This window comes from Aquarana catesbeiana, linkage group LG04 (genome assembly GCF_042186555.1).
Source record: "Aquarana catesbeiana isolate 2022-GZ linkage group LG04, ASM4218655v1, whole genome shotgun sequence".
NCBI classification, from domain to species: Eukaryota; Metazoa; Chordata; class Amphibia; order Anura; family Ranidae; genus Aquarana; species Aquarana catesbeiana.
The window spans coordinates 115,360,277-115,386,892 of NC_133327.1; the positions used below are offsets into that span (position 1 = coordinate 115,360,277).

Consider the following 26,616-nt stretch of genomic DNA (forward strand, 5'->3'; position numbering starts at 1 on the left):
ACCCTTTCTCAGCTGGTTTTAACCCTTTCTCAGGTGCTAGCGGGGGGTGAAAGTGCCTGCTAGCGGCCAGATAGTGCCGCAAAATTGACGCTAAAAATAGCAGCACTTTACCCCGGACCCACCCACCGCCTCAGTGTAAAAGGGGCCTTATACATAAACAATCTGCCTCCATACTCTCAACCCTTCTCTTATACATAAACAACCTGTCTTCATACTCTCCACTCTTCTCTTATACCTAAACAACTTGTATCTATACTCTCCACCCTTCTCTTATACATAAACAATCTGCCTCCACTCTTCACACTTATCTTACAAATTACCACCCACCGCTATACCCTCCACACTCCTTTCTTATGCTACCACCCACCGCCATACCCTCCACACTTCTCTTATACACATACCACCTGCCTACATTCCCTACACACCCCTCTTCTACATATGCCACATTGTCATAGCGCTACAATGTATGGTGTGTAATCATATATGTACACAAATGCAGACATATTTACTTATTATGTATGCAAGCTTTGAAGTACTACAAAAATAGCTTTGCTTCACTGGAGCAAGCTGACTCATGGAAACCGGTGCACTATGTAACAGATATCTTATATCAACAACTGTCAAGCAGGGAGATTGAATGAGGTTGAGTCAAATACAAAGTCTCCTCTAGTGGTTAAATAGTAGCTATACATTAAGTAAAGATGAGTCTAACTGCACCCCCTTGCTCTCTCCACCCTTTATTCATCCTCCTACCAACCTCCTCAACCTACACAGGCTTGTCAGGCTCTTGTGTTCTCATCTATGGACCTGCAGGGCTCAAAGCAGAATGAAATGGTTGATTGAATGGCCTCCCCCTCCTGTCTTCTGCACCACCATCTTACAAATTCCAGCATGTGCGCAAATCCCCCACTAGTGTTTTCCAGGTATTTAGGACCTTGCAGAGACCAGTAATGAAATCTTCATGCACATAGAGATATTTGCTTGTGCAGCACATTACCTGTGTTCATTACATCTGTGCGTGTGCACTACTTTTTGCTAATAGCCAGCATAGGTGAGTACAGCTGCATTCACCCATTAATGTCCAGGGGCGGCTGTACACAGCCTTAGGATATCCCGGGCACCAGAAATACGCTGTGTATCAACGCTGCATGGGGAAATGCACCAATGTGCATGGAGCCTGAGATAATCACAAGTAAAATCTGCATGAAAAAGAAGCTCATAACTGACTTTTAATTAGCCGCAATTGGATTCTTACAGAAAAATCTCGAATTTATCACAGTACGATTATTCATAGAGGTACCTATGTATAATGGCCTGAAGAACTTAACTTGATGCATTTGTTAGCATGTAGCAACCTTAATGAAAGGGCTCCACCGTCTTGTAAAATGAAATAATAATGTGGATATCAGAAATGAGCAGATTTTTTCCTTTGCTGATAGATTAGCTGCTAATGTGGAATCTAGAAACAGGCTGGGGAGCTTTTATCTGTGTGATCAGTCAGCTAACTAGACCACAGATAACAAACAGCTTGGGAAGAAGCCTAAGCTCAGATGGAAAGGGTTAAGGAAGCTGAGCTGAACAGGTCCCTGAGAGACACTTTGGAATTATCTGCCTGCAGCCAACTCATCTGTACGTCAGCGGCAGCAGTAGTTCAATCCCCATTGCTGAGAACATTCCCAGAGAGGAGGTCATGTACATGTGATAGAGAAGAGGAGAAAGATGAGGTCTATGAAGTGACAATGAGAAATTGGCTTTACTTAAAATGCCCTCAGATGGTGAGTTTATTCCTGTCATTCCCAAATCTAAGAGAGCTGGAGCTGCGGGGGGTTTGCTCCTCATTGTTATAACATAAAAATGGGCAGAGGACATAGCTTTCTGTTGAGCTAAAAGCACTGCAAAGAGCATAAATATGTTCTGATAACACAATACACAACTATAATACAAAGAAGCAACTAAAGGTGAAACGCGCCTGCTGGATTGTCAAACCATCTATAAGCCTTGGTTCACATCTGTGCATGTTGCATACATGGACACAGAGGGGTTTATTTACTAATGCTGGAGAGTGCAAAATCAGGCTCACTTCTGCATAGAAACCAATCAGCTTCCAGGTTTTATTGCCAAAGCTTAATTGAACAAGCTGAGGTTAGAAGCTGGTTTCTATGCAGAAGTGAGTCTGATTTTGCACTCTCCAGCTTTAGTAAATAAACCCCAAAGGGTTTTATGGAGTTGAGTTTAGGCACTCTGGCAAAAAAACGCCAAAAGCTCCTAAACTCAAGTTTAGGAGCTGCTAATGTACATGAAGCCTAAAGCGGTATTAAACTCAAAAACTAAAATTTTTAATATTTCAGTATTCTTAGATGTGTAGGCTGCATCGGTTTTCTTTTTTTAGCTTTTCTTTTCCTATATCTTCACCTTTTATTCCAAAAGAACAAACTGTTACTGTATCTGCTTAAAAAGTGTTAGCTAGAATTTGGCTTTCATTTGTTAGTCAAGACCATATAAATCTGCTAGTCTAACAATGCCCTCTCCCTATATTGAAATGGCTGCTGTCAAAAGGTGACTCCATTGCTCCCTCAGTGAAGTAGAGACACCCTAAGGCCCCTTTAGCGGAGACCGCCAGCTCAGCGGGAAGTTGCTCCGTTGATCTCCGAGCCAGCAGGTGACAGGTCCGTCTCTGCTCACTGAGCAGGGAGGGGCCTGTCAGAGCGCCACTGATTCCTATGGAGAGATTGGACGAAAACGGACAGCATGTCCATTTTCATCAGGTCTCATCTGATCCGATCCGCCAAGATGGATGGCCAACGTATCGCCATATATCTGTTTTTAGCAGATTGGATGGCAGACGCATGTCTGCACCATTCTCCTCCAGCCAGCAGGGGGAGAGCTAAAGCCAAGCAAGCCCATGGACTTCTAGGCAGAATGCTGAGAATCCTGAGAGTTGTGGTTTTGATGGCAGCCATAGAATGGCATAAATAGACACCTTAAAACTGAGCTTTACGTTCCTTACCAGCCTTTTTTTTTAACCCCAGCTTACCTGGTTACAGGTCCTGCATATTTAGGGAACTCACCATCACATCTTCTCCTGTGACGTCATCTGTAAGCTGACAGCTCTTCAGGGTTAAGCCGGTGACTTCACCAATGACACACAACTTGGCCCAGCCCCGTTTCCCAATGAAGGACTATGACTCCTGGGATATTAAATAACGTGCATGGAGAGGGCAGGCCTGGTGTTTTTTTACAAAAAAAAGGCCCGATTTCTGTAGTGGCAGAGAGAAGGGGTGGATGGGAGGCAACATGCCCTGGAGGGTGAAGTTCACTTTAAAATACAAATCCCAAAAGGGCACTGTGCAGTGGGAGGAGTGGACAGATGATTTTTTTTAAACTACCCGGGAAAGCGAGAGAGAGCACCAGCGCAAAACCATACCAGCAGACATCCGAGCCTGAGATTTGGTGCACCTGCACTCAACCCAGTGTGTCAGAGGGCTGAGGTTCTTGAGAAGGTCGATACCAAAAACAGAGGACCCATCCTATCCAGTGGCACCTACAGGGGTAGCCCTACAAATGCATGTTAAAGCGGGAGTCCCGCACAATTTCTTTTTTAAAAGTCAGCAGCTACAAATACTGCAGCTGCTAACTTTTAAAATAAGGACACTTACCTGTCCCAGGGTCCAGCGATGTCGGCACCCGAAGGCCGAACCGCCCCTCCATCCTCAGATGCTGCTGCCGCCATCTTCGGTGAGGGAATCAAGAAATGAAGCCTTGCGGCTTCACTTCCCAGTTCCATACTGCGCATGCACGAGTCGCGCTGCGCAGTCTGAATGGTCCCTGCTGTCTCTGGGAGCCGTGTGTGTCCCAGCAGACAGCGTGGGGGGACGGGAAGTGGCGTAGACTCCCGTGGGAGTCTCTGTCCAGAAGTGGGTGCAAATACTTGTCTTAGACAGATATCTGCACCCCCCTTCCCCCTGAAAGGTGCCAAATGTGACACCGGAGGGGGGGAGGGTTCCGAAAAGCAGAGGTTGAATTTTTGTGTGAACCTCCGCTTTAACATGTGTGCTTATTGTACCATAACAATGTAAATCCAACCTTAGACTTTATATAAAAGCTACACAGGCGCTGACTAGACATATGTAATATTAAATATGCATAATCCACTAAAATAACCATATAATACCATAATGACATAATTATGTATTTTATGATCAAAGACACTTGAATAATCAGTGGAAGACATTATAGGTTTGCATACTAGAGTTTACCAGCATCATGTCTAGCAAAAAAGATATGATTTTTAAAAGTCTGAAACATTGGCTGTCCAAACAAAGCTACTGTTCAGGTCCCCAAAGGGGCAAGAGAGGGTACCAGGTTAGTTTTTAGGGGTCGGGTCATCAGGATAGAACACATTTCTGCCTTCCGCCTTCTGTATGGGATCAGACCCAAGAAATGGAATAATTGTTGGTTTTAATTTTCTAATGAAGACAAGGGGGTAGTGGGACTTTGCATAGGCAAAATGGTCTGTCACACCTATGCCGAACTAGCATAGTGAGTTCAGGGTCCTGGCTAAGTGGCACCTTGTTAGAAGGACATGTGTATGCAAAGTCGTGATAATCAACATCAAAAGGAATCAAGTAGATTCTTTGCATGAAGCCTTTTTAACTCTTTTATAAGCCTACCGCCAGTCTGACACCTGGACCACCCCCCCACCCCTATCTATTTTTTTTTTAAATGTATAATTATTTCATTATAACACTGCTGAACTGAAACGTATAGCATTATCCAACAGGCATTTAACAGTGCCGAACTCTCTGACCTTCTTATCCCCACGCACTTTGTCACATCAAAAAACTATAATTGGATGCAGCCCAAAAGCCCTTGTCACATCACAGGAAAATGAGCAGACTAAATGAGTAAATCAAATCCATCTGCCATTAATTTTCATAATTCTATGTTTATCAGTCTAGTTACACCTGCAGCTGTGACATATTTGCCAACACTATAATATAATTTCAAGAGGCGCCTTGCTGTTCATTATGTGTGTTCATGCCTGCATATTGTGTACAGAGAACAACACAGATCTTGTTTATCAAAGTATCTGAAAAAGGAAATGTCTGTCTTTTCCCACAGCAACCAATGTGGTTCAAATCTAAGCATGGGGTTTGCACCCTTTTTATGATTACAAACCCTGTAATCATATTGAGCATTGGATCGCCCAATATGTTTCCATACCTCCTTTGCCAAACTGTCAGACTTATTATGACCAGCCCAGGGCCCCATTAACACGGGCCCCATTAAAATGGGCCCAATCATTTTTACTTGTGGGAGTTTCAGCGGGGTTCCCTGTAAATAACTGCAAACGGGAGGCCTTCCTCAACGCAATGGAAGGCTGACAGCACACAGCTATTTAGGGCCCTTCTCATGTAAGCAATCATTCAGCTAATACCTATGGATGATCAGTACTTGGCACAAACTAATTTCATGCAGCTCTGTTCAACTTCAAAAAAATCACAGCGTGACCTTACCATCTCCCAGCCACTTCCCCTTAATCTGCAAAGGCTGCGGGCAGGGATATACACATGCCGAGGTCTTGATTTTTGGATTGCAGAGTGGCATAAATTATGCCCCCTGTTGTATCCTGCCACTACCTGCCACCAAATGTGACTCATTCATTTGAATGGGGCTGTGCCTCAACTGCCTGCCACTTCCTTCTCACACCTTGTCAAAACCCTCCAAAGAGTGATCCACTGTAGACTACTTTTCAGAGAGTTGGTGCAAGTAAAAACAGGTCCTATGGACATTATAGAATTTATTTTTATATTAATGACATCTTATAAATACACAAACTGGAAACAAATCACCCGATCCTCTATGTGCAAGATGTAATAGGGATGTAGGAGCCTAATACATTTGTTATGGAGATGCCTGAAATTGCATCAATATTGGAACTCGGTTGTCATCACAATGAACACTGCCCTCCAGGCCTCCATTCTCTTGGACCCTAAACATTGTACTTTAAGTAAACTTGGCGCTATAATCTCTGACAGACACACCAAAGAGGCAGCTACCAGGGTCTTGTTTCAGGCTAGCAGACTTATTTTATAATACTTACTGCATTGGACCTCTCATACTCTCACACTCCCCTAATGCCACAGATGTGGATTTACCAAATGGGTTCAGTGTTAAGGAAGGAAAAGCTGATATACAATGACTTAAAGTATTCATACCCCTTGAAATTTTCCACATTTTGTCATGTTACAACCAAAAACATAAATGTATTTTGTTGGAATTTTATGTGATAGATCAATATCTAAAAAGTGTGGCATGCATTTGTATTCAGCTCCCTTTACTCTGATACCCCTAACTAAAATCTAGTGGAACCAATTGCCTTCAGAAGTCGCCTAATTAGTAAATAGAGTCCACCTGTGTGTAATTTAATCTCAGTATAAATACAGCTCTTCTGTGAAGCCCTCAGAGGTTTGTTAGAGAACTTTAGTGAACAAACAGCATCATGAAGGCCAAGGAACACACCAGACAGGTCAGGAATAAAGTTGTGGAGAAGTTTAAAGCAGGGTTAGGTTTTAAAAAAAATATCCCAAGCTTTGAACATCCCACGGAGCGCTGTTCAATCCATCATCTGAAAATGGAAGGAGTATGGCACAACTGCAAACCTACCAAGACATGGCTGTTCACCTAAACTGACAGCCTGGGCAAGGAGAGCATTAATCAGAGAAGCAGCCAAGAGGCCAGCTGTAACTCTGGAGGAGCTGCAGAGATCCACACGTCTGGTGGGAGAATCTGTCCACAGGACAACTATTAGTCGTGCACTTCACAAATCTGGCCTTTATGGAAGAGTGGCAATAAGAAAGCCATTGTTGAAAGAAAGACATAAGAAGTCCTGTTTTCAGTTTGCGAGAAGTCATGTGGGGGACATAGCAAACATGTGGAAGAAGGTGCTCTAGTCGGATGAGACCAAAATTTTACGTTTGTTGGCCTAAAAGCAAAACACTAAGTGTGGCAGAATACTAATGCCCCGTACACACGATCGGAAATTCCCCCAGCAAAAGTCCGATGTGAGCTTTTGGTCGGAAATTCCGACCGTGTGTATGCTCCATCAGACTTTTTCCCGCCAGCAAAAGATTGAGAGCGGGTTCCCTACGCTCGGAAACAATTCGATGCATACTCGGAAGTATTGAACTTAATTTTCTCAGCTCGTCGTAGTGTTGTACGTCACCGCGTTATTGGCGGTCGAAAGTTCAGAGAACTTTTGTGTGACCGTGTGTATGCAAGCCAAGCTTGAGCGGAATTCCATCGGAAAAACCATCCAAGTTTGGACATCACCCTGAGCACACCATCCCCACCATGAAACATGGTGGTGGCAGCATCATGTTGTGGGCATGCTACAATGGAATGGTTTAGATCAAAGAATATCCATGTGTTAGAATGGCCCACTCAAAGTCCAGACCTAAATCCAATTCAGAATCTGTGGCAAGGTTTGAAAATTGCTGTTCACAGATGCTCTCTATCCAATCTGACAGAGCTTGAGCTGTTTTGCAAAGAAGAATGGGAAAAAACGTCACTCTCTAGATGTGCAAAGCTGGTAGGGACATACCCCAAAAGACTTGCAGCTATAATTGCAGCGAAAGGTGGTTCTACAAAGTATTGACTTAGGGTGAATACACATGCACGCCACATTTTTCATATATTTATTTGTAAAAAAATTTGAAAACTATTTATCATTTTCCTTCCACTTCACAATTATGTGCCACTTTCTGTTGGTCTATCAGATAAAATCCCAATAAAATACATTTATGTTTTTGGCTATAACATGACAAAATGTAGAACATTTCACTGGGTATGAATACTTTTTCAATGCACTGTATCAGCATAGAGGGAGCCGCTAAAATTTGAGAAGGTTTTGGGAGGTTGGCTGGCTTCTTCAGGACTGGCCCCGCCTGATTTAGTAATGGACAGGCAATTACTGTAAAATGTGGTATAATCAATCTCTATATATGTGCACTGTAGATGGTATAGCTGATAACCGAATACTTATTTGGATAAGTAGTATCCAACCACAACCAAGTTGGATGGTTGTGCTGTGGACGCTCCAGGAGAGATGGGATCTATTTCTGGCCCTAACTAATAATACCATTGCGCAATGCATCTCATGAAATCTGAATTGTAGCTCTGATACGTTGATGGTTTTCTAAGGTGAATTGTTTGTACTTTTGTATTGCAACTGGCTGTATGTAATTTGTGTGACATCTCAATAAATCTTTACCTGCTTTAAAAAAAGGAAAAAAAAAAAAAACTAGAACAAATAATAGTTAGAATTTTCCATTTGCCTTCCTGCAATCAATATATGGGACTGAGTTACAGTTACTGACAATGTTACTCGAACATCATCTGATACATCAGGTCAATTTCTCTGGTTTGATTTTAGGTTCAATAATGCAAAGAATCCTATTTCAATTTGCCTAAAGTGTACTAAAACCCTAAAATAAACATGTAATATATTGCAGAATAATTGCAGATCCTTGAATGTAGTGGCTACATTCTTTTTCTTTATTCAGGCTTTATTTTATTAGTTTTATTTATTTTAACTTGATAATCATACAAATAGCACACTATCTGTCTCTTTGGAGTTCATTTACTAAGCCCCTGTTCACACCGAACCTGACTTTGAAATGGTGCGACTTCACTTGAAATCACACGATTTCAAAGCCGCAGGTCAGTGCGACTTCAGGTGTGACTTGGCTGACATTTTTGGCACTTCATGCACAGATGTCTATGCAAGTTGCACCTGAAATTGCAAAATATAGTGCATGAACCTTAATTTCAAATTGGTGCGGCACCTCAAAGTCGCCATCGTACCGATTAGAACAGTTCAATTGCTGACAATAGGGTGCGACATGTCAGATTTAGAATTGTCAAATCGCAATGCAAGTCGCACATGTGTGAACGGGGGTTAAATGCAAATAGGCTGTTAACTTTGTAAGGGAAGTTGTGCTTTGCAAAGAAATGTTGTGATTGAATAATCAAGCGCTGATAAGTGTATAAGTGAACAATGAGGAAAAAATGGAACAGCTGCACCATTTAAAATGGTCTAGAGCATTAAAAAAAGTGGAAGGTTAAATAATGGTGCGTTTATTCCACAAAAATGTGGCACAAAATATGAATTATTGAAAATAAACGAATGAATAAATAAATAGATATATGAAGTGAAAAAATAATTCAATAAATGAATGTGCAAAGTCCCGCAGATAAAAATATTAGTAATGTTGATAATAAACATAACTTTTTAACGTGTTCATAAAGTGCTCATACAACAAAACTGATAACTTGTGACGAATGCCACCACAGGGAGCGACCCTGTTGGGTCAAATCGAACTCTCAAATAATGAGTTAAGGACGGTCCAACCTGGGGCATGCTGCTGTTAACGTTTGGGTATTTCACAGTGTCCTTATATGTATATACTCCTCTGTTCTCTGGAATGACTCAGGGTAAAAAGGAGAAAAAACTTTCATTGTGCAACAATGTAAATAAGCCGTGGATTTATTGCATGTAACAACTTTCCACTCACATGATAAATCATCTTGTATATTGCATAAAATATTTGTATGGCAAATCAGGGAGATACACAGCTCTCCTCCTCACCGCTACAACCAGGAAGTTGAGACACCGGAAGTGATGTCACCGACTCCTGCTGATGCGTTGCGTTACAGATCATGTGACTTCTTCAAGGGATAAGGCTTGTCTCAACTTTTTACCCCAAGTCACTCCAGAGAACAGAGGAGTATATACATATAAGGACACTGTGAAATACCCAAACATTAACAACAGCACTCCCCAGGTTGGACCGTCCTTAACTTATTATTTGAGAGTTCGATTTGACCCAAGAGGGTCGCTCCCTGAGGTGAGCGAGCATTGCAGCCGGTGATGGAAGTGGTGGCACGAGTCACAAATGATCTGTTTTGTTGGAGGAGCACTTTATGAACACGTTAAGAAGTTACGTTTATTATCAACATTACTAATATATTTATCTGAGGGGCTTTGCACATTAATTTATTTAATTATTTTTTTATTCACTTCATATAGCTATCTATTTATTTATTCAGTCATTTATATTCAATCATTCATATATTGTGTCACATTTTTGTGGAATAAGCGCACCATTGTTTAACCATCTGCTTTGCAAAGAAACATTCCCACAGAGCTAAGTGAATGTGGTGAATTTTCACTTTGCAAAGCATACTCAATCATGTGCAAGGAAAATTTTTAAAAAAATGCATTTTTGTTTGCACATGATTGGATAATGGAAGTCAGAAGAGCTTCATCTTATTCACTAAGCTCTGGAGAACAATTTTGGGTTTAGAAATGCTTTAAATAATTCAGCTCCAGTCCCATACCCCTGTCATTTGGTTTTTATACCCACAAGGGTACAGATGCCCAAGTTAGGAACCCTTGCTATAGAAGCAAGATATTGCTTGTTGCCAATACATTAAAAAATGAGACCAAATCTGCATTATCTAAGGAAAATAAAAGGCATAAATTAGACAGCAGCACTGTATTTCCATTATTGGAGCCCACAGACACACAGCTTTAGCATCACCACCATTAAACAAAGAGTTTTATTGGTCTTTAGTTTTTTAGTCTAGTTCAGCAGATTTTAACAACATTTAAATAAGCCCAAATTAGAGCTCTCTTGTAATAATAATGATGGTTAAAAGATGTTAGAGCGTTTTAGCTCTCTAGTAAGTTAAAAATACTTTCTTATTTCCTATATACTGTATCTTAAAAATCATATTACTGAGCTATACAGTATGCTCCTGAGTCTAGGCACCTAGTATGACCATTGTCAGGGGGACATCTCTCCATGTTGGATTTTTTAAATTTATTTTCTATAATGAAGATACATGTTGGAACACACAAAGTTAGGAAGGAATGCAAAAACTCTTCACTCTTGGAGACATAAATAAGCCAAGGACTGGCTCATCCCAGCAGGTCAGGTCCACCTATAACTCAAATTGCTTTTGGAGTGTATGGACCCTCTATATCAACTGCATGGTTGATGCCAAGAGCAGTTTTCTATCTTGGTGATCCCATAGCCAAACAGCTGCTTAGTATGCAGCTTCTTACAGTATACTGGCATAAGATGAATTTTTACTTTCTGTCTCTGTATAATCTAAACAAACATATGTCTTGTTGTTTCAGGGAAGCAAACATCATTCTCCAGTAAGTAAGATGTTAATGGTTTCCAATGTGCGCACAGGCCTACTCTGCTGGTTATTCCCCTCAGACTGGAAGTCCCGTGTCCCTGGACATGTTTCCATTTCACGTCATTGTGATCTCAGCTGTTCAATTCAACAGGGGAGAACAGCATCACTCTTTCCCTACCAAACAGTGAGAGACATTTGTAGAAGTTTGCTAAAAAAAAGTTTGTGCACAATGTAAACATACAATTTCTTTGTGTACCTAGTAAGTGCAGTTTACTAAGTATTAAAGTGGAATTCCGGACACTAAAGCTAACTACTCTTAAAACTGCTTCCACCCCCCTTCTAACACCTATACTAACTACCATGAGGAAGAAAGATGTATATACTTACCTATTTTCATGCTGCTCCAGTCTGGTCATGTGATCTCCCCTGTATCAGCCAGAACCGGTTACATGGAAAGAAGAGAGCACTCGACCATGGCTGTTATGCCTGAGTGGTGACATCACCCATTGGGGTTGATTTACTAAAGGCAAATCCACTTTGCACTACAAGTGCACTGAAAGTGCACTTGGAAGTGCAGTCGCTTTAGGTCTGAGGGGAAAATCTGAAATGAGGGGAAGCTCTGCTGATTTTATCATCCAATCATGTACAAGCAAAAATGCTGTGTTTTTATTTCCCTTGCATGTCCCCCTCAGATCTACAGCAACTGCACTTCCAAGTGCACTTGCAGTTCAAAGTGGATTTGCCTTTAGTAAATAAACCCCATAGGCTCATTATGGGCAATGCACTGCCGACACTCCCTCCTCTCCCTTGAAGCCACTGCTGAATGACAAAGTGGAGCTGATCACCAGTTTGGACCGGAGAGGGCTACTTATACAGAGTAGTAAGCGTAGGTGTTAGAAAGGGGGGTAGGGCAGTTTTAAGACTAGTTAGCTTTAGCTTAGCCCAGAATTCTACTTTAAAATATATGTTTCGCATTGGATAAATTGGATAAGGACTAGAACCCCTGTCAGTGGGGAAGTAGAGGAAAATCTACAACAGAGACACAACAACTCTGCAACAAATGTTATTTCTGTCTGTATCTTTGTTGTTTGTAGAACTACCATTGTTTTTTCTGGTCAAATCATTACAAGTAGGACCGAGTACTGGGGAAGCATGTAAATATCTTCCAATGCATGGGCCTCCATAGCCTATTGCCAGACCTGAAGACTGTCACTCAGCTTCAGTTGGCTTCTGTTGAACGGTTATGCTGGTAAATCAGCATTCAATCAGCGTTTGGAGCCAATGCAGTACTGATCTGTGTATTCTGGCGGGGGAAGGGAGTCCCCGCTGCCAGAAAACAAGAATTCAATAACGCAGCAGGAGAAATCCCTGCATCCACATTGTTTGTGTGGATGCGGCAATCTGTGAGTTTTTTTGTTTTTTTGCGTTACATCCCGTTGGCTGAATGAAACAAAAAACTCAAGGTGCATACCCTGCTTTTCTTTCTAGTCATTCAGCCTCCCTTCTTGACAACTGCTGAGAGCAGATATCAGCAAGACAGGGAGTGCATTGTATTCAACAAGTCAACCAATTCATAGACTTGTATTGTGAGCAGGAGCAGTAAAACGCCTATGTAAGGGGCAAATATGGCCACTCCCATGTACACACATAATTACAAGTTATACTTCTAAACAAGGTTTTTTTTCACTCTTCAACAAAAACTGAAACATTATTTGCACTAAGCAGAATTCTTTTACATGCATACTGAAAAAATCAATTGAAAAGACCAAACATTTCTCTTAAAGAAGATTTCATAATGACGCATACTATACACTTATCGGAAAATCCCTCTCACCGGAGAGGTGCCAGTCCCATGTGCTGATGTTCCCTCAGCTACGACATGGCTCATAGTCGGAAACTACAGTCATGTAATGGAGAGAAACTGATATCACAATGGAATTCAACAATAGTACATAATTTACTAATAATAAACAAGAGCTTTTACGTACTGAGAGTTTCAGAGTTTCTAAATTATCCAGTGATAACAACAACTGAAATCAGTGTGCTTTTTATAATCGGTACATGTGTCCCATAAGGACCAAGAACTCTTCAAATAGATGCCGCACGTGGATGCTAATTTGTCTCGTCAGCTGATAACAGGGTGAGGTTGCTATACACTCGCTGTGTTGTGGAAATCTAGCTGTCTCAGATATTCTCAGAGTAGTTTACACAATTTAGCAACTGTGATGGAATGGATTTTTCCAGTGTCTATAGATAGATAAAATTACTTTTCCTAGCATTGTTTTAAGTCTTAACATCTTAGGGGTTTTCCATTTGCATATAAAGAGTTGGAAAACCCCAACTTTTAGGACAATGCAGACTGGAAAGATCTCCCACCCAAAGCAATGATCTGTTTAGTATTTAGTTACTCATCCTATTTCACTGCAAAGTAGCTCCAAGTTGGAGTATAATATTGTGCTGAGCTGAACATAAGCGATCTGGAAGCTCAGGGGCTGCTTTTATATACATCTGCATAAAAGCCATTTAGTGAAGTTTTTAAGTAGGAAGTTGGCATGCCACATGGCACGAGAAAAGTAAACTGTAACTGCCCTGTTTATGTGGATCCTTCCTTGTAGTAATATAGACTAGGGATGGGCCGAACGGACCCCTGTTCGGTTCGCACCAGAACTTTCAAACACCGCGAAAGTTCGGACCCGAATAACAAACCCCATAAAAGTCAATGGGACCCGAACTTCAAAAATCAAAAGTGCCCATTTTGAAGGCTTATATGCAAGTAATCGTGCATACAATGGTTATAGGGGTCCAGGTTCCTGCCCTGGGGGACATGTATCAATAAAAAAAAAAAAAAAGTTTGTGAAAAACGTCATTTTTAAATGAGCAGTGATTTTTTTGATTTTTCAAGTGAAAGCATAACTGTAAAGTGGCAGATCTGTAACATGTCTAGAATCTGCTGCAGCAATAATTGCATTTATAAAGCCAAAAAAAAATGACATTTTCCCTGCAAGCTGCCTTTACTTTGCTGGAAAGCCAGTGTGTATGATGAGGCCACAATGTAGTGCACTGGGAACAAGATTAGAGATATTTTAGATACATTCTGGTGTCACTTTGACTTTGGATAGAAGTAACGGGTGCGTAAAAATTGGTCTTTGGGTGTTGGTGGCGCCTTCCCAACATAACCCTATAGAGGTAATCTTGATGAAAGCAAGAATTGATCTTGCTGTAAAAAATTGCAATGATATGCACCTGTCAAACAGGTGCAGAAAAATTATTCTTTGTGGACAAGGAGGCAGGTTTATCCACTGTGGCAACTGCAGGGGACTGCACGCTTGTCTCTGCTTGAGTCACAGAGGATGAGAAGGATGAGGAAGGTTTAGTAAGCCAGTCCACCACCTCCTATGCATGCTGTGGCTGGATAGCATGGGCAAACTCACTAAACAGAGGCAATGATGTCCTGCCTGAGGACTAACCACCATGTCCACCTTTGCCTGTGGACACATTTGTTGCTGGCCCCCGTACAGTGCCAAGGGAACATCTTCCTCTCCTTGTTGTCCCCCCAGACATTATTGGGAGGGAGGGGGCGGTGCTTATAAGCAAATGTAAAGAAGAAGTGGAAATCTAAACATAGATGCACTTTAATCAATGTAAAGTGGTGTTTGGTGCACTTTAATTTTAGTACTCACACTACACAGACACACTCCATGGATACACTATAATATACTGCAATATATTGCGCCAAACTGGCAGTAACGCACAAAACTGGCGTTAAACCAGCAGTAACGCACACAGACGTAAATGGTGTTAAACTTGCAATAATGCAGAAAACTATATGGCATTAAACTGGCAGTAATGCACACAGAACTATATGGCTTTAAATGGCAGTAACGCACACAAAACTCCTCACTACACTCACACTATCCCTATACTTACACTAAACTTATATTCTACACTGACAATTGAAGCAAAATAGCACAGTATAGCACACTAAAAAATAGCACTGAACAGAGCCCTGTTCTATCTCTCCATGCTGAAATCACACTGAAAATGGTTGCCATTGAAAGAATACTTTTATACAGTGTCGGGCGGGAATGAGCCATGATTGGATAAAGTCATGATGACAGCCCTTTGACAGTGCTCTGTACCCTGATTGGTTGAAGCTTTCTCTGCTTCAGCCAATCAGGGCTTGCAATGCACTGTTCAGCGCCGCAATGCATTGTAGTCAGTTTGGGGGGAACAAACGGTCAAACGACCCGTTTGTTGGGATGTTCGCTGAACGTCCGAACAACGAAAGTTCAGCCTGAATTTATGCATTTATGCTCAGGCCGAATCGTTCGCCCATCCCTAATATAGACCCCCCCCCCCCCAACAACTATCTGTTTTTTTCTTCTCAGAGAGCTATGCATTGTTTTCATCTGCCATTAGATATGCTGGTAAAAAAATGGTATTGCTCCACGACCTTAAAATCCAGCAGTCCAACCTCTTTTATGGAAGGAACAGTTGCATGGGAGGAGGAATATGATAGGTGGGGATCTAAATGTTACTATCCAAAGGGCCTGTCTAGAGTCTTTGTATTTTTCTATCTAAAATACCCAAACTTATGTATGTGTAAAGATCAGCGATAATGTTTTTACATGTAGTATGTCATAACAACCAATCTGATTTCACTTTGGGGTTGATTTACTAATGGCAAATAGACAGTGGGGTTGATTTACTAAAACTGGAGAAAACTGTAAAATCTGGTGCTGCTGTGCATGGTGGTAGTCAATCAGCTTCTAACTTCAGCTTGTTCAATTCAGTTTTTTTACAAAAATCTTGTTAACTGATTGATTTCTCTGTATAGCTGAACCAGATTTTGCATTCTCCAGTTTTAGTAAATCAACCCCTGTGCACTTTGTAAAGTGCAGTTGCACTCTGCAAGTATAGTTGCTCTAGGACTTAGTAAATGAAGTTAAGAATACCCAATCACATGCAAGTAAAATAAAATAAAAAACTGCATTTTTGCTTGCACATGATTGGATGATGGAAGTAGCAGAGCCTCTGCTCATTTACTAAGCTCTGGTGCAACAGCTCTAGCAAAATACAACTGCACTTTGAAAATTGCACAGTCTATTTGCCTTTAGTAAATCAACCCTTTTGTGTTTGGATTCAGAACAGAGAAATATTATTATTATTATTTCTGATTGGCTGTTTGGCTTACTACATATTGCATTTTGTTCGTATTAAAAAATCTGAATCTTTACAGTGTGGATGCCTGACATCGCATTACAAAGATCACCCACAAGGCTGACAATATTTATCAGAATATGTGCACAGCTTTAAAGAAGGCTCTGAAACAGATGACTTGTCATGCCGCTTTATTATGTATCTTGTAAGCAGGATAGATAAAATATAGACCACCAACAGGGTGAGTAACCCTATGGGAAACCGCAGTACATCTGCTTCCCTCACATCCACCCTCCTGTTCATACACCAAGGACGCGTTTCCTAGAAGCAGCTGGTGCCCGCACTTCTACAGAGGACATGATATAAGAAATATGTTTCCCACAGGGGATAATCCTGTCCATAAAATAAATATGTCTTTCAGGTGTAAGCTGGTGTTTAAGATGACAAGACACATGGCCACAAGAAAAACACAAAGCTGACTTTCAGTGTGATCTGTGGGGACAGTCGGGCTGAACTCATAAGGCATATCAATGAGAAGCTGACTGTAAAAAATATGAAATGATATCAATTTAAAAAAAATGTGTTTCTTATACTATTAATAGTATCCCATCATAGCCACTGTTTATAAAGCACTTTATATTACACTTTGGGATATTTTTGATTTAAAACACATCACACAGCATACATTACTTTCATAAATTAGAGATTAATTTATCTCTATTGCACAATCATTGGTCCCTCCACACGTGCCAGGGTGCTGGGTGTAATCCTTGACTCTGACCTCTCCTTCAGCCCCCTCATCCAATCACTGGCTAAATTCTGCCGCCTTAACCTCCTCAACATCTCCAAAATTCAACCCTTCCTGACTAATGACACCACAAAGCAACTTATTCACTCCTTGATTATTTCCAGCCTTGACTACTGCAACTCTCTCCTAATGGCCTACCCTTACACAGGCTATCCCCCCTTCAGTCTATTATGAATGCTGCTGCTAGACTAATACACCTCACTAACCGATCCGTGACTGCTGCCCCTCTCTGCCAATCCCTTCACTGGCTTCCCCTACCCCACCGTATAAAATTCAAAATGCTAACCACAACATGCAAGGCCATCCACAACATCCCCCCAGCTACATCACCAACCTCATCTGCAGATATCGCCCTAATCATCCCCTCTGCTCCTCCCAGGACCTCCTGCTCTCTAGCTCCCTTGTTACCTCCTGTCATGCTCGTCTTCAGGACTTCTCCAGAGCCTGTCCCATCCTCCGGAACTCCCTGCCCCGGTATATCCGATCAGCCCCTAATCTGTCTACCTTTAGGAGATCCCTGAAAACTCACTTATTGAGGGAAGCCTATCCCCATAAAATCATTCCCCACATCTATTACCTTTTGTACCACCACCCCCTCCCTTTAGAATGTAAGCTCTACGAGCAGGGCCCTCCTGTCCCTTCTATACTGTAATCATGCTGTCCCCCCTCTACATTGTAAAGTGCTGCATAAACTGTTGGCGCTATATAAATCGTGTATAATAATATTAATAATTAATAATAACCAGGTTACTGCAAGAAACATAACACTATCTCTTTGCAATTGAAAAATGATCTGTCCTGACCAACAAGGCTGGTTAATACCTAGGAACCCAGATATCTGCAAACTTGTCAAAGGTTGCAGAGTTGACCTTCCCTCCACTACACCACACAATAAGACAAGAGATCACCATGTATTTCGTTTGCCATATGTAATGTATTAATAAAGAATGAATGAATTACCCAAACCCCTCATTTATTCTATATTCAGCTTTATATGAGGACATTATGGGAAGTCTGTAGTTTACGCTTGGCATGACAGCTTGGGCTTTTGGAGACAATCCCAATTCTGCCATTTTCTGCATTCTCTCCCTAAACCTGTTTGCATTTGCATACTTATCTCAACTTTTGAAGAGATATGTCAAGGAAGGGGTATAGTGAGGAGAATCCTGCCTACAACTCACCCTTTGCATCATGGTGCATCTCCAGTGCTCTCCTTTATTCAAAAATTGGAAAGAGACCTAAATCTTACTTTCTCGGAAGAACAACGCAACAGAATACTTTTGTTTTCCCAACAAACCTTGATCAATTACAAATACTATTACATAAATTTCAAGTTAATGACCAAATGGTACAGGTTTTTGAGAAGATCACCCCACAGGTAGATGATACCTGTTTTTGTAGCCACAGGGCCAAAGGGTCTGTCCCTTTTTGGCGGCAAGTTACAACTATCATACACCGACTTATGAATAATACCCGGTCAAATAACCTAAAAGTGCTTCTTCTTCATCTGACTCCTCCATGAGAAATTACAGGAAGTCTTTATTCATACATCTCCTAAATGCAGCAAACGTGCGCATTTCCTAATATTTGGAAACAGTCCAAACTACAATGGTTTGCCAAGGCAGATGATCCTATGACCATGTAAAATGTTACCTCCCACCTTAGAGATATGACTAAAGAGTTTATAAAATACTATTCTACTTGGTCCAAAAGAGAAAAGAAAAATAAGGAAGGGATGAGAGGGTCATCTGTCCTGCATAGGTAGCCATTTGAAGCTCTGGAGCACATCTGACTAACATTGTCAACAGGGTGACTGAATGGCTATCTTTATTGCCTTGCTTCACTGCATTAATGTTACATACCATATTTGCTTTTTCCTCATGAAGCTTCAGGTTTAGTTTAGAAACTAAGGAAAGTACTGGTAAATGAACTGGCTTCTGTTAAATGCTGTCCCTAAATTGTATGTGTGCTTGATGAAGGGGGTTTCACTGTGCCAGAGGATGTTGTATTAATGAAGTCCAGCATAATATGTGAATGCTATACAAATATGGAAAAGTAAATATATATATATATATATATATATATATATATATATATATATATCACACTATGTCCTAATGATACAGGACATTGTTAGGACATTTTAAAGCAACCAATTCATCTCAACACCTCATACAACCATTGATACATTGATGAGTGCCAGAAGCCTCTTCAGATATCTGGATAACCTCACTGGGATGCTTTCTTTCTTTCTTTAAAATGAAGTTCTGTTTCCTAATATAAACAACATACATGAATACAGTGAAAAATAACAGTTAGTCAACATAAGAGAAAATTAACCTTCACAATGGATTTGACATGAAACAAAAGTAATAAAAAATTGGTAATCAGTCCTTATAGTCTAGTCATACTGCTTATTAGCACACCTTATGCACCAATGCCCTTCTGTCTCTCCCTTCTCCTCCAGCTGTTTCATAGCAATGGATCAATGCAGGGAAACTATATAAGGACTGAAACTGCATTAACGTTACCGAACAAGTGTAGAAGAGAGACTTCAACAAGTCAAGAATCATCAATAAACAAAACATTCAGACCTTCAAGGCATAGCAAAATGTGTGTTTTACTGGTATTTTTTAACTCTTCTTGTTCATTTGCATATTTGGTCCTTTAGGTTCCATTTTTATGACTGTGGTAATTTGGAACCCATGACAATTGACATTGTTGCAATGCATCACTTGGGTCCTGAGTTCATTTCTGACCTTGCCCCTATCTGTGACGTGAACCTATTGCTTATATTCATGTGAGTTTAGTCTGGGTGTTCAAGATAGACCGATGGTATACATTTGTACCCTCCCTTCCCTCTATTTTAGAATTTCATATTCCTGTTAATGGTCCCCAAGGAATGGTTTAGATAATACTGTCTGCAGTAGTGTATATGATTCAGTTACTGCTCCTGTCTAGGACAATTATATAGAAAAAGCACTAAAAAGGCCAATACAGAGCCATACATGGCAATGAAAGCCAGACATGGCATTATTATATACACTTATTTTATGTCTTGTTTGCATATTTCATGGAGGGATAGGTAGAAACAGGATTTTATCCTAGAAATAAATAGGGTAGTTTTTCACTTTGCTCTACAACAAATCAATAAAATATATTGACACTGAGCTGGCAAACCAACTGTATTTCTGCACTTATGAGTTGAAATTCCAAATCTATGCAGGGATACATTTAAAAAGAATTCAATAACATCTATAACTCACTGAAAACTGACTCTAAAATTGGCAACAAACAGTTGGGATTCTCATTAGTTTTAATCTGTCAGATTAACACATTGTAGAGCTTCCCTAAACAATCAATTTAGGTTGGATTCAATCAGGTAACCCTTCACATTACAAAGCTACTGGGAAATCGTGTTGATCTAATAAATCAAATCCCACCCACTTTTACTGTGTTGGTGAGATATGAAAACTCTTTTAACTCCCTATTATACATTTATAAAACAACTATCAAACCAAGGTGAATACAAACAGTTCTAAAGCTTTCCCTTTTTTCTCTCTTGTTTCTCTTTAACTGTCCCCTGCCACTGGCCAGAGATTAAGTTCCCTCTCTGAAAGCAACAGTCTTCAGTGAGCAGACCTATCCCTAAACAGTCAGAACTACATTTCTCAATTCTACTGGAAACATGGGATCCCCTGATTGAAGAGTAGCTCTGACTGTGCAGTGGGTGGGTTGGCCCTGCAAAAAGTACTCAATGCAAAGTAGTCCTTGGGGTGACTTAGGTATTTTGGTAGAACAGATACCCTAGTGTTGAAATTATTGCCCAGATAATCCAAGTAATGAACAACAAATCTATTTGTTCTTTGTACCGATTGCATACACTTTTTAACATTTTCAATTATTTTATTATTTATAAATATTATAAATTTTCAATTTCCTAAATTGTACGCGTGTCTTCATCATTTGCTTGTTTTAACAGCATTCAAAGCATTTTAGTATGAACAAGACTGTGATTGGATACTGAAGGAACAATAACTCACTGAATAGGTAATCTCTGTGCTCTCCCATACAATCAGCAAGATGAATTCGCTAGATTTACAACACTGAAACCCTGATTGGTTTACAGGGTTCTCCCTTTCTCTTTCAATCTAGATGCTGATATACAGAACACTAAGAGAGAGCTAAGACGAGGGATGCTTAAGCATTGGAGGGTAATTGTAGCTGAGAATGTCTCACTAACAACTACCAGTATCAAGCTGTCATCATCAAGAACTTATGCTCCAAACATGCAAAAACCACAATTCAATGGTGCTTCTCTCAGTGAGAAGGAGGTCAGTTATTAAGGAGCTTGTACCTATATAATCAGATATTCAGTGACCTGCAAGACATATTCATTAATTAAAGGACTACATTGGTACATGTAAACACCACCAGTATATCTCGCACAAAATCAGAAGTGGTCCATGACCATCAATGTGGGTGGTCAAATCTGCTAAAGATCAGGTCTCCTTCTTTCAGAAAAGATAAGTCTTGGGTGACCTAAAACTAACAGCCTATCTACTGAGAGTATGAATGAATTCTTACTTTCACTGACTGTATTTTACTCCTTTCAGCCACTGCAGGTGTCCAGGTGTGTGAATACCTGCTACTCCTGCCACACGCTGTAGTTTCTCCTACCAGCTTGTGCATCACTATAGAGCTGGTGGGAGCAACCATTGCTTGTAGGAGGGGAGCGGTGGGGGGTAAGTATTCAAAGCATCTGACTAATGGAGAGCATTGAAGCAGCAGTTTCAAAAAGTGCCCCTTTTTTATATAGTTGGTCTTTTTCTGTAAGTGGCACTTCTTTAGTTACGGTATTTGCAACCATTGATAAACTTGAGACCTAAAATCTAAGTTTTGTATTTGTTTAAAAAGGTGATTTTTGGGTCATAATTCATTTTTGCTTATGTAATTGTTTATTTATATTTTTGGCTATCACATTTGATTTTTTGCCATGTGATTTCAATTACCTCTCATCTATTCACAATTAAAAAACAAGTTTCCTCATACAATCTACAGCCATATTCGATCATTACATATGCAGGCCCTGCTTCATTAATGTGTTGCACATTGCTTTGTCATGCTGATCTGCTTTTCTAACTGCAAATCTACCAGGTAGGTTCTGTCTAACTAAAAAAAAGACACCCACAACACTCCTGGTATTCAGGGTTCGGGGACTCTATGAACTTTTACCTATGCCTTAGATCACATGAGACAGCTTGAGAGTAGAAGTTTTTATTTTATGAATGGCAAGATATAGGTCTGTTTGTACTCAGAGATAATAAGGTCCTTTTGAAAGTATACAAGTATATAGTGTATTGTTTATTGTATTGAAATGTAGGGTTTTCCATGCTGGATATCGTTCATTATAGTGAAATGTATGGTCTACCATGTTGGATATTGTTCATTACAGTGCAGTGTGTGGTTTTCCATGGTAGATATCATTCATTATAGTATAATGTATGGTTTCCATGTTGGATATCGCCCATTATAGAGAAATGTTTCCATGTTAGATAAATTCAGTCCCCTATGTGTCTATCTATCTATCTATCTATCTATCTATCTATCTATCTATCTATCTATCTATCTATCTATCTATCTATCTATCTATCTATATAGAAAAGGGATATATATATATATAGATAGATAGATCTATATATATATAGATCTATCTATCTATATAGATCTATATATATATATATATATCTATATAGATAGATAGATCAATATATATCTATATAGATCTATCTATCTATATATATCTATATAGATAGATAGATCTATATAGATATATATTGATCTATCTATCTATATAGATATATATATATATATATAGATCTATATAGATAGATAGATCTATATATATATAGATCTATCTATCTATATATATATATCCCTTTTCTATTTTAAAATAGATGCTACCAATGACTATATGTCACAGAACTATATCAGAGCAGGGAGTGTTATATATGATGAAATGTGGGTAAGGTGCTATAGGCTTCAGTATTGTTTGACTTCCGTTTGCTCTTTAGCTAGAGTGCCATGTCCTATCATACACCTTTTTTAAGGGGTTACCTTTAATGCTTATTTTAAATGTTCATCTGCTTGTTGTAGTTGGTGTCTACTGTGGATGTATCAGTGGAGATCTGCACAGTATTTGCATCAATGTTTGTATCACTTTTTTCCTGAACATGTCCTGAGGTTGCAGGAAATTAGATGGGGACATTACAGACTGGCAGCTACAAAAGACAATGGCACCAGTAACCCTTACTTTGCCATTACCTTGCATGATACTGTTTTTTTTTAGCTTCACACACACCAGATGCTTGTTTATTCTTATATTTCAGCAATGAAATGTATAACAAGAAGTTCCCTACATTAATCACAAAAGCATCATTAATCAGCATCCAGATGAGACAGCATCAGGTTATACAGCAACATCACAACTGTTTGCTGGAGGCCTTTAATATGCTGTAAACAGATGTTTTATTGCATTATAACACTTGTCTCCACACATTTGTTCATCGGTAAATGTGACAAGCCCTTCCAGAGTACCTATGCCCACAATGAATATTTAATAAGGAACATGCATGAGGAAGTATAAAACAGAAATAGTGATTAATATACCCGTCCATATATTCATGTATTAGCTGTAATAGCTATTGCCCTAAATTTCTATATGTATTAAGGATATAGGTAAAAAGAATTTGATTTCGGTCTTCAAGGGTCACCAAACCAGTGAGAGTGGAATTTAGATTTGATTGGTTCTTATTATGGGGAACGTGGGTTTTTAAAGGCATAGTCATAGGTTATACATAGACAAAATTGTTGTTTTTTGCTTTTTACTTAATCAGTAGAGGCTGTTCACTCAGAAAAGCAAATAATAATAATAAATACAACGTACTTTGAATACCCAATCATATGTGAGGGAATGTTTTTAAAAAGTGGATTTGTGCTAGCACATGATTGATTTATTGTTTGATTGATGTTTCATTCTATTTAGTAAGCTGAATGAACACCCACTTTGCTAAGTGATCAGCCGCTACTGCTTTAGTAAATAAGTCCCAGTGGGTTGTCAATGAGCACAGATGGATCTTTTCTCCAAAGTTCAGCAATTACAGTCAAAGCATATTTTCAGCAAATTTGAATACTTTTGCCAACATGTATGGCATACCACTCATCAGCTGCTGGACCTAATCTCTTTGAGAACTTTTAATGCGAAAATACTGTAAGCATCCAGCACATGGTGTAAGGTTGCGTAAGTTGGGATTCACAGTAGGCATCTCTCTAATTGCTCAACTGGTCCACAAAACACAAAGACACTGGCTGCTTATGGGACTCTCACAGACAGTTTAATTGCCTTTCAGATAAGCATCACTAAACTGGCAGTGCCCTTACCCTCTCTGATATGAGTCTTCTGCTACTGTTTACAGGCAGCCACATTCACAGTGCATATCAATAATACATAAAACCTCCCTCCATATCCACTTCAATGGCATCTTATGGCAAAGTAGACCATAGCAACTATTTAAAATGAATAAAAAAGATTTAAACCAGGAGACGTAAATAGATAAAAAAATTATGATAAACCATAGCAACCCACCAGCATTTATTTATTTTTTGCTCTTACTGTTCCAAACTGATGAATAGGGAAAAATAACTAATGCTCTTTTCATTTTTGCTATCAAACAAGCTCACCTACAACAGCAGGCTTGTGTGATACAGAACAAATACATAGGGTGGGACACATAATAATATGTATTCAACTAATATGAGTATTCAGTCAGTAATTATACTCTTTTGGTAATACAGAAGTAACATAGGCAATTGAATGATATGCACCATGATCATACCCTATGTGGATATCTTGCGACAATGTGCTTTTATTGATAAAAAATATTTGCACCCACATTCAAAGGACTCTTATCCCCTAGCCTGATTCAATAATGGTAGTATGTAACACACCGATGTAAAGACACAGAGCCTCCATAAAATTCTAATACACATTGACTGACTATGCCTCTCCTTATCCTTGGTCAATACACAAGATATAGCTGACATATACTAATAAATCACCTAGCTAATATTCGGGGAATTTTTGGGAACCCAAATATTAGCCACTATAGCGTATCCTACTGGGACTACCTGCTATACAGGACTACCTGCTGCATAAAATGAATTTTCTAAAATGTGCACCTTGACACCACTATTTTATGTTGTTGCATAGGTGAAATCAATCAAGATATGTTTATTTTATTGGGATAAAAGGAGAAACATGCACCACACTTAGTCTAGCAACTCATACTTACATCCTTTTATTGGAAAAATAAATCTTAAAACTTTATAAAAAAAAATTCTAAGATAATGTGAACAGTACACGTGCTGCTTACAAGTCTACTGTACCATTGTGCACGATACACATGGTTTTGGAGTATTTAGCCATCAGCAGCACAATCTTGCTATAGTTTCATAGTAAACTATCTATCGTTTCATGGGTGAGAAGTGCACAGCTTGATAAACATTTTGGATAATAACATTGTATCAAAGGAAGTTTTAAAGGTTAGAAATATGTAAATAAATAGATAGATAGATAGATAGATAGATAGATAGATAGATAGATAGATAGATAGATAGATAGATAGATAGATAGATAGATAGATAGATAGATAGATAGATAGATAGATAGATAGATAGATAGATAGATAGATAGATAGATAGATAGATAAATGGCTGACAGAGACATGGATGAATAAGATGCAGGTGTGTAGTCAATCTTGCATCCACAAACTGGTACCCAGTTTAGATAAGGTGTGTTAGAGCTCCCCTACCTTCATTGGATGGGTACGTCCTCAGAGCCTGGCAGTAAAACAGGGTGCAGAAAGTGAGCAAAGCAGGATAAATCCACCAGAAAGACATATCGAGGCTCTGTGTACAACCAGCAAAGTTACAGAGCTATAGAGAGAGCAAGCTAGAGAGAGAGAGAGAGAGAGGGTGAGGGAGGAGGCATGAGATACAGAGCAGTAAGGAGGGCAGGCTTCAAAGCACACAGCTTGGATGGGAATTCTGCTCCCATAACCCCTCCCTGTGTCTTATTCTCCTATTGTATAAAGGCTGCTTGGGTTTTACAGCTGAGCAGAGGGTGCCTGCATGAAGAATCCTTCAATGAAGCTTATATATGGTGCCTTGTTACAAGCGAAACTCTGCTAATTGCTATATACAATATCTGGAGCTGAACCTGAATACCTGGTTTTACACAACTTACCAGCAGATGGCTACCACATACTATGGAAGTGCACAATTGAAATACAGTTACTTGTACATTTCACATTGCTTTATCATCATGCAGCATGTGTGGGATGACTGAGATGTGTGGGGGTGATTTTAAAGCTGCAATA

General features: G+C 39.7%; 1 protein-coding gene across 1 annotated transcript in view; it reads right to left on the reverse strand.

The window, feature by feature from the left end:
- LOC141141191 (ephrin type-A receptor 3-like) overlaps positions 1 to 26,376 on the reverse strand; it is a 348,950-nt gene extending 322,574 nt beyond the window's left edge. The window contains 1 exon segment of the mRNA XM_073628888.1: positions 26,050 to 26,376. Coding sequence (XP_073484989.1) covers positions 26,050 to 26,137 — 88 coding nt within the window. The 5' untranslated portion in view covers positions 26,138 to 26,376.
- Between the last annotated feature and the right edge of the window lie 240 nt (positions 26,377 to 26,616).